The 10000-nt window shown below is 46.4% G+C and overlaps 1 protein-coding gene across 1 annotated transcript in view; it reads right to left on the reverse strand.

Annotated features, from left to right (window-relative positions):
* The window catches only part of tusc3 (tumor suppressor candidate 3), a 64229-nt gene that overhangs the window by 11237 nt on the left and 42992 nt on the right, over nucleotides 1–10000 (reverse strand). Inside the window, exon 7 of the mRNA XM_048254957.1 lies at nucleotides 2196–2259. Within this exon, the coding sequence (XP_048110914.1) occupies nucleotides 2196–2259 (64 nt within the window). The remainder of the gene's footprint in view (nucleotides 1–2195; nucleotides 2260–10000) is intronic.

The following is a 10000-nucleotide window of genomic DNA, read 5'->3' on the forward strand; positions in this document are numbered from 1 at the left end:
TGGGCTTGCAAACAAGGCTCAGCTGAGCTCCAGTGACGCATCAAGCGCTGGCGTTTGACAGACGCACCGTGATGCCTTGTGTTAAAACAGGGCTTTAAGCAACTCCTGGGTCTCTATGTGTGTCCATGCGTCTGTGTGTGTGTGTGCGTGTGCGTGACAGTGTGCGTGCGTGTGGGTTGGGAGGAGGCGTGCAGGTATGTGAAGGCAGCCTAAGGAAGCCTGTTTAAAACAAAAGGTCTGTTGGGCTTGCAAACAAGGCTCAGCTGAGCTCCAGTGACGCATCAAGCGCTGGCGTTTGACAGACGCACCGTGCAAATGCTGACTTCTCCTCTCCTCCATTACATGGAGGAAGGCGTTTCTCATAGCTACGAGAAAAAAAGAGAAAAAATCAAAAGCTTCAGTGGGGTCCTGCGGAGAAATCTTCATCAGAGTGTCTTAAAGAGGACTTCTGCCTTCATAGACAAACGGCAAAGAATTCTGCAGGGGTCTAAAGAAAAAAAAAAAAACTGAAGCATGTGGGTCGTCAAATCAAGCTTGAGCACACTGCCGCTGGGAAGGGCCCTGAGGTGAGGGGGGCATCTAATGAAGCGGCCCAGCACTGCATCCAACAAGCCAAGGCTCAGCAGCATGCTGGAGCACAGGCAATCTGCGGCCTGCTCTGGGGCCAGTGGTTGGACTCATGTTTGGCTTTTAAAAGAGATGAATCTGTAAACAGGCAGGTAAGCAGACAGAGCCATGAAAGGGATGGAGAAAGCTTTGTGATTACCAGTTCTAGAAATTGTGTTTGTAATTATATTGTCAATTGAAAGGAAAAAAAAAAAAAACATTCAATGTACAAGAACAGCTTTTTAAATTGCTCCTTGGTTTTGGCTCTCAGGGAATCAACTTTTATGAGCATGTCAACCATTAAAAGTCCTGAACGAATGTTTTTATCCACAATTAAATTAGGACGCTCAATATGGGAATTGCTCTGAACAAAGGTGGAGTTCTTGAAATCTCCATTTCCTGGTGGGAGGTGGCAGGCATAACATCTCCCAGTGCCAGGTCTAACCCCCCCCCCCTCTCTCTCTCTCCACACCTCCCTCTTCCCCACACAAACCTTTTAGCTTTAAGTGCCAGCCAAGAGCTGTCCCTACCAGCAAGGAGGAAGTGCCAGCAGGCTTGCCATGCTTTTAGGGTGGAGGCAGCCTGGAGCAGAGCGGCTGAGGATGAGGGAGTCAGCTGTCCGACTTTTAAGTCTTAGTGTGCGTGTGTGTGCACGTGCCCCATCGTGTGAGTGTTTATTTCCATACATCCTGCTACATTTTGTGTGTGAGATACCCTGTGTTTGTTTCCATAAGACATCTGTGTATATATGTGTAGTGTGTGTGTGTGTGTTTCTTGTCCTTGTTGTGGATGTTAAATTGCTCTTCTGACACCGAGTGTGGCTCCAGAGACGTGGGCAAATCCCCAAGCAATTTCAAATCAAAGCCCATTCTTCTCACCTGCCTGAAAGCGGATGGAGCGCCCTCACATTCAGAGAGACACATCAACACAAAGTCACAACTGCATACAGAAATATACACACCCAAGACTCCCCCATTCTGCATTGTGAGCTTACCCACTCAAAACACGTTCCCTCATCCTCAAATGTGGCCCCGTCTTGTGCAAAGGCAAGGATGGCAATCAGGTTGTAATGGCTGGGCTCCCTCAGCCTGATCGCTATCTTGGTCAAACACGGCACTGTTTGGTACCGAAGCACCCAACACCACAGAAAACAGCACTGGAACAGCCATCAAATACAAAAATAGGCAGTGGCTCTTTTGTGTGCATGCAAGCATGAATGTGTGTAGGCCCTACTGTATGTTGTGGTGGGAGAGTGTTGGCACATTACAATGAGAATATGTTCTCTGTGTTTAAACAGAACACTCCACAGTTATGACACGGATTGTAAACATAATCTGAACTGGAAAATAGCACAAGGAAATAAATATGGATGAAAAAAAAGACAGTGTCCATGTTTCATTTGCCTGTTTTTCACTGTGGAGGTTGGCTTTGTGGTGAGGGAGGGGCAGCTATGAGCTCTCCTCTCCAGCATGGGGTCAGCTGAGCCCAGAGCCTCTGGACCAGCCCCTGCTCTCGGTCCATGAGAGGCAGGCTGGTCGATTGAGTCAGCTCCCAGCGGCCTGTCTTTGGGGACGGCAGAAAAAGGATACTCAACAGCAGAATGATGTGCGACTCCGCCACAAACTGAGCCTGGCTGCTCCCATGGATATAGCTCTGTAGGAGGTAGGGAGGGAGAGAGTGAGAGAGAGAGAGAGAGAAAGAGAATAAGGCAGAGAGAAAGGGAAAGAGAGAGAGAGAGAGAATAAGGCAGAGAGAAAGGGAAAGAGGGAGAGAGAGAATAAGGCAGAGAGAATGGGAAAGAGGGAGTTAGAGAGGGAGATATGGAAGTTAGAGTCGAGTCAGGCAGTTTGGTAGACAATAGGACTCTCATTCTGGCTTGATCTTTTCACATTCTCTTTATAGAGGCAATGAGCAGATTGCTACTGCCGTCTCTGCTGCTTCCTGATAACTCTGGCCTTGTCCCTCTGGTCATTATCCAGCACACAGACACACACAGACACACACACACAAACACACACAGACACACACACACAAACACACACACACACACAGACAGGGGTCAAGGTGAAAGTAAGAAGTTAGAGAAAGAACTTAAGACCCTAATTCATCATTCAGGACCAAAAGCAAATGTGCATAATTTTATTTTCCATTTGACCTAGGAAGCAAATGCATATTGGAGTGTATACAGTAGTTCACATGTGTGTGTGTGCTGATAAGGGAAATGTTATTATACCTGTTTTCACCATGAGCAGGACGACCTGTTCTGTAAAGAACTCCTCCACCCTCAAGCTATGCGCCACCCAATATACAGACAGACGTGCACGCAGGCACACTCACACACACACACACACACACACACACACACACACACACACACACACACACACACACACACACACACACACATGATATCCCTGAGCTGATAATGGAACCCAGTTTCTTCTGAGCCCAAGTCTGCCCCAGGGTTGGGTGAGGGTGCAAAGTTGCCTTCACGCGGCCCAGCTGATAGGAGGAGGTGGTGCTTTGGGGCCCAGCTGATAGGAGGAGGTGGTGCTTTGGGGCACGGGTGTGAATTGTTCCCAATCTGACGTCCTGTAACGGTTATCTGCCCTCCGCTTGGTTTGCGGCTCGTGCGGACCCCCCCTGAGAGCACAATACCACATTTGACGGGTACAAACAAAGGGACCCCCCTCACCCCCTGATATGCTGATGTGGCATGTCAATTCTACTGACTATTTGACACAAATGAGGGGACGAGTGATTTGTCTATACTACACTGCATCCACGGAGGTCCTACACAGTTTACGTGTCTGCATTGCACAGTGCATTAATGCAGCAGTGCTGGGTGGAGAGGCCTCAGGCAGGCTGTGCTGGTGCAGGACCACAGGCAGCGCTCTGCCCTGTGGAGGAACAGGGGTCAACAGGCCCACTGGATCTGCCTGTAAACACACACACCTGAGAACTATTCAGCACGGCGCAGAAATAGACGGCAAGGCACAGCCCACACAATAAAACCACACGCACAACACTCAACTAACTAGAGTAGCAATCTTTAAGAAGCTCAGAGAGAAGAGAGTCAGCCAATAACCCAGAGCAGGAGTGACAGTGATGGAGGGAAAATGAGGATAGAGAAAGCGCAAAGGGAGGAGAAACTCAAAGTGAGTCACTTGTTATCAGCCAGTGAGTGGGTTGCTTTACGTGTGGAGGTAGAACAGCTTGGAAATGGAGTCTGCACATATGAAATGAGAGAAAAGACACCAAATGCGAGAGAGACTGAATGAGAGAGAGAGAGAGAGAGAGAGAGAGTGAAGGAGAGAGAGACAGAATCTGATGGACTTCTGTGATGCCAGTGGTGCGTGGGTTAGACCCACAGGGAATTCGGGGAGCTCTGCTTCAGTAGTACCCCGGCAAAGGCACCCAAAAACATTCCAGCTGGCGCCACAGCACGGCAATACACACCATCCGGAGGGCGTGCAGATGAAACACACTCACACACACACACACACACACAAACACAGATAGAGACAGCACATCTGTTTGTGTGAAGTGCTCCACCACCTACCTCCTCTCCTCACACAGCCACAGGTACACAGCTCCACGGTCACAGATGACATTAACGACGGCTAGATCCAATTACACACACCTACACCAATGTCGCTCAAGCCCACCCGATCACAACAGCCATTACCCAACGACAGCAAAAAAAAAAAAAAAAAAAATCTATATATTAGCTAACCGCTTATAAGGGTAAAAATAAGAAACAGGTAAACAGGGACTAATGAAGCTTTGCGAGCTGAGTGGGAGAGGTTATCCAAGAGCTGCCCTCATCACCATAACAAACATTTTGATGATTTAAAACTTTCGTCACTGTGCAGGTGTTCATTAGAGGTGTTATTGTCCAGAGAGCCGGAGGGAGAAACGAGGATGAAGAAGAGAGCAAGAGAGAGAGAGAGAGAGAGAGAGAGATAAAGGGAGAGAGAAAAAAGAGCAAGAAAGAGGGTGATTGAGAGTGGTAAAAAAGTCTATCTGCATTAGCCTGCAAGGCCATTAGCACAGGAGGCTTAGAGGGGAGAGATGGGGTCGGGTGATCAGAGATGCGGCAGGAATACATGCCGGGCTGGTGCCTCCGTTTAACCAATCAGAGGGGCTTAAGACGTCTGCATGGGTGAGCAGCTCCTGAGTTAAGTCAGACACACACACACACACACACACACACACACACACCTTCATTCTTCTCATAAAATATTAGTTGTGATAAAAAAAAAGGTGGAGGGCACTTGAGGTAAACTCTGAACATATTAATATACCAATGAAAAAAAAAACAAACATTCTTGGGAGTATGAGGCAACCAAACATAGACAGAAGAATATCTGAGTAATACGAGGGCAATGGAGCAATGAACCTTAAAGTATTATTGGTCTTTTCTTCTCCAAACACGCTGTGATGTATTCCTTTAATTTCCTAACACGCGACTGCACTTGGAGTGCCTGAGAGACTACTGCCGTGCCATTCATAAATACTGCACTTCCTATTTTTAACCATGGCTTGACCTGTTAAGTCTATGCCGCCACCATAACCTCCTTTGTGCTTTCGAAGGATGAAAGGTTTGAGGGTGCAAGGCAGCCAACTCTCTGTTCTGGTTGTGTCAAATACACTGAATAAAAAAGGCTGGAACCTAAAAAAAACAGTTCTAACAGCTTTTGCCCTCGCATCAGCGCCTTTCCAGGAAAGTGATGAGATATACTGAAGTGAGTGATCTGTTCATCTCAGTCGAATTGAACAATACAGTGTCACTAACTGAAAATGTGGCCAACTTGGCCCAGCCATTTTCAGTTCTGAATTTTTGTAAAAAAAAAAACAAAAAAAAAATGCCAGCTTTCTCAAGTGATAATTGATTCAACATCGTCAACACCCACTCCTTCTGTCTAGAGGAAGTGGCAGTATGGTGAGCTGGCTCAGCACCATAGCCAGCTCACCAGCAAGTCAGCCAGTCAGCCAGTCAGCCAGTCAGTCAGTCAGTCAGTCAGTCAGTCAGTCAGTCAGTGCCAGGTGTTTGAGTTCGGCAGCACCCCTGGCTCCTGTGGCACTCAAAACTCAAATCAGAGCACACCCACCAATCTCTAGGCTGCCACTTGGCAGCCATCTTGTCTATGAGAATAGAGTGTGCCCGTTCAGTGGCGTGGCATGAGTTCTGCCTTGTGACTACATCACGGCAACCCCAAACTGCGCTGAAGAGTGTTGTCGGGCAGGCATTGCCTCATTTTTGCCTTGTTTCAAGAGCTTTGTAGTTGAACGCTCTCAAAAAAAATTGCTTTGTTGCTCTCCTGTTGAGAGGGCTATTTATCTGGCCTGGCGATGATATTGACGATGTCTCATTGAGCTCCCAGACCCCCACCATGAGAAAGAATAAATTTCTGCGATGAGGAATGCAATAACAATCCTCCTTCCATGAACGAGAGTTCTCAATAAACAAGATTGCTTATCGCTTCTTCTCCATCAATCCCTTGCCGTTTTTTTACACTACTTTTTTCGCCCCACTCTCTCTCTCTCTCTCTTTAGCTTTCTCTTTCCACTTGGTTGGCTCGTTTTAATGTTATTTTCAATCAGAACAAACAAAGGAGAACCCCTCTGTCGAGAAACACACAATTGCGCATTAGTGCAGGCGCATAAATCGGAATTGCAAATCACTTTGGCGCCAGGGCTGGGATGAAAAAATACTGTAATACATTTGGTGCTGCTTCCAATTAAACTGATGAATGGAGTTTTACATCTCCATTCATTAAAGTGAGGCCAAGATGGAGGAGCAGGAAGTTGGAGCCCGGTCAATACGAAAGCTTGGTAGATATGCACAGTGGTTATGATGAGAGCTGAACCGTGCCCGCGGGCACACGTGGCAAAATGGACTCCAGTCTTCAGCACACCTGGGGGTGTCCATGCTCTGATTCTTCTCTAAAATGCATCAACTCAGAGTCAGTGTTACATGACTTATGAAATATTAACGGTGAGCCTCTGCCATTTATGTGCATCCTTCCATGGACTCCCATGTCTAGAACAAACATGAGAAAAGAAGAAAGCCTGCATTGCTGGCAATGGCAATGAACACGGGCAAAATATGATCACTTATTTTTTCATATTACAGTGTTCTGCTATAAAAGCAGTGCTTTTTGTGGGCTTAACGCTATTTTGGTAATGTTATGAGGATGTTTGCAGCTGTATTTATTTGCTCAGTAGACTTATACCACATGAAATTCAAATTCCTTCACATCCTTTGTGAAGAATGTTTTTGAACACAGGCCTCTCCTGTGACTTAACTTAGACTAACTAGCACAGATGACCACATCACATCATTGTAATGTTTTCCCTATAGTATCAGGAATCACAAATACCACTCCATGTCGGCCTCCTCCAAGACCACCATAGCCCACTGGGACTGTATTTGCAAGGGTACCAAGCCACCCCAGCAGCAGTGCCACAACCAGAAACGATCAACACAAATGCATTTACATACTGGGTAAATATTGGAGTCCGACTCAAAAAGCCTGCGTATCCAAAGCACCGTTAGGTGAAATGAACAGACACACCTCAGTGCAGCAAACAGCATCTGAAGTGCTGACACTACAGACTGCAGGCTGGCCATTTGAGATTTTGAGATTTAATGAGAAATTGTTTTTTAACAAGCCACAAGAACAACTGTATTGAACACCCTCATCTAACCTGCCTTGCGGCTGCATGATGAGTGTACATTTGATGGATTTATCCACATTTTATTGGCAAGAGGTAACATTCTACAGCCTTGGAGTTCCTATTACGAGAGTATTTCTTTTCCTACTTTGTTACTTCATTTTGTTACCCTGTTTTCTTTTGTACAAAAACTATGTGTTGGTGAGAGCAGGGAATACAAAAAGAGTTATGCTAATGAGCTTGTTGTGGCCATAGAAAGGTTGAGGGTTTTCATGTATCTACTTCAGAAATGTGTTGCAGTGTCAGCTTATCTGTACAGTGTGTGTAAAGTCAGGGAGCAGTCCAGAAGGGTGAGGTTCCAGAATCATGGTCAGACACACGCTGCATCTTGTACATCTACAAGACAAGGTCGGAATTCACATCAGGGGTTGGTGGTTAAAGCGTAACTTTGGCCAAAATGCATCCTAGGGTGTTTTTGGGTCAAATGGCCTTTTGAATAGGAATCGTAGGGGCACTACTATTTTGATACAAGATTGCGTCAAAATCGCTATTTTTAAAACACTAAGAAGCTCGACACAACATTGATCGAAGTATCATCAGTGTCTCTACACATGAACTCGAGCATTGAGAACATTGTTCGTGTACACGGAGTTTACTAAAAAGAAAGGTTTTGGACAACTCTGTGTCCGTAATTATGCTTTTAAACGAAAGTGTGACTCGGGTACATTCACAAAAACACCCTAGGATGCATTTTGGCGAAAGTTACGCTTTAAGGCTCGGGTTAAGGTGACCACTATGAGTCATACAACCTTACAGTGCTTCAATGTTCCTGGCTCAACTCAAGAGACAGGGGGGTGGGTACGACTGCACTTGTCTGAACAAACTAACATTCTAAATCCCTCTGCTCCCTACTAGAACTAAAAGCCTCTGTCTCTGGTCCATGTTGAGTCAGACTGAATTAACTAAACAAATTCGAAAAGGTCTCATAAATGACTGGGGGATTTGAATGGCAAAGCAGTTATTTCCCAGAACTTTTTTTTTTTCCTTCCATTATTTTTCTCCACTCCATCCCAGAATCTCTTGTTCATGCGCCAAGCGTAGACAAATAGTTCCAGGGACGTGGCTTTGCCTAATGGATTTCGTGTTGTAACCTTTACAAATGATTCTGTTCATTGTTTTATTCAATGTTTTTCAGACTTCCGTCTTAAAGGTCAAAAGACTTTCTCCGAGATGGAGATAAATGAAAAGTCAACAAAGCAGTGAGGAAAGGAGAGACGCAGAGGAGGAAGATGGGGAAGAGAGAGAAGGGGGAGGAGAGGAAGTAAGGAGAGATGCAGAGGAGGAAGATGGGGAAGTGAGAGAAGGGGGAGGAGAGGAAGTAAGGAGAGATGCAGAGGAGGAAGATGGGGAAGAGAGAGAAGGGGAGGAGAGGAAGTAAGTGAGCTGGGCTGAGAACGAGGAAGGAAGGCAGAGGTGCACACCAAGAAAGCAAGGTAGTGAGAATCAGGACGGAGATGCAGTATGCTGAACAGGAAAGGAAAAGAGGAGTAAGACAAGAAGGGAGAGTTGTTAGAGAACTCAAGGGGACAAAGGCAGAAAGAAGTCAGCGAGAAAAGGTAGGTAGGCAGGCATATTAATTATATATCAGCCCCTCAGGAAAGAGTCCCACAAAATCAGCAGGAACCCATTAATTTCGCCTGTATTTTTAATGATCACAACGAAGAATGTAGAGGAGCCCGCTTACACCCCCCTCCCCCCCGTCACACACACACACACACACACAGAGAAGAGGAGAGAATCAAAATCATCTTTCTTTCCCCAAAGAAAAACAGTAACGTGCAGTGCAGAAGACAGAGAGGGAAAGCTGTGCTTCATTTCATGCCATCCCAGGACAATTACTGCTCCAAACAGCAGCTCAGCTTCCATGGATAGGACAATTATGACAGGTCCATCTCTCTTTTTGGCCATCTGTCCTGCAGCTAATCGCTTCACTAGTGATGCCTGAGCACCCCTCCACTCTTATTCTCTCTCTGTCTCTCTCTCTCTTTCTCTGGGCTGCTCATGTGCCACACACATTAAGATGTCCAGACAGTACGGAGCTATGGTTTTCTGTGATAAGGTGATAAGGGTTGCATGGGTGACCAGAACTCCGTGTCAGCATTAGAGATCAGAGATGACGCTGTCTTGCCTGTCCTGTAACGGAGAACAGTTTGGCCGTGAAGGGGTAGAGTCATGGCTAGAGTCATCTGGTAGCTCACAACAAAGTAATTTAGTCGCCATCGCTAATGGCCTTCACCATCCAACTGAGCTATTACCAGAACAATGAGTGAAGTCAATGAGATATTCAGCGGCTCTGGGCCTGGCTGGAGCGGGAGAGGGTTGGGGGTGGCGGGAGACACTTAGCCGTGAAGGACAGCTGCTGAACAATGAACGATTGCCCTTGAGGATGCTCACAGTAGCCATGACAGCCAATGGAGTGGTCATTCTGCAGATAACGAGAGGAACAATGCACAAGAGTGATGTCTGCAACAGGAGGCAGGACACAGACTTCCACTTGCTGGTGACTGGAAAATGAGTCAAGGTGATTTTTCACTCTTCAGGTGTGCCAACTGCCTCTGATGGACACTAATCATATGGATAGTGCCAAGGTATCGTTGTCAGTTGCGCAAGGCATCTTGTGAAGGTGATGTGGCTGCTTGAGCAGTTTGGAAGA

The sequence above is a fragment of the Alosa alosa genome, chromosome 1 (assembly GCF_017589495.1).
Source record: "Alosa alosa isolate M-15738 ecotype Scorff River chromosome 1, AALO_Geno_1.1, whole genome shotgun sequence".
Classification (NCBI taxonomy): domain Eukaryota; kingdom Metazoa; phylum Chordata; class Actinopteri; order Clupeiformes; family Clupeidae; genus Alosa; species Alosa alosa.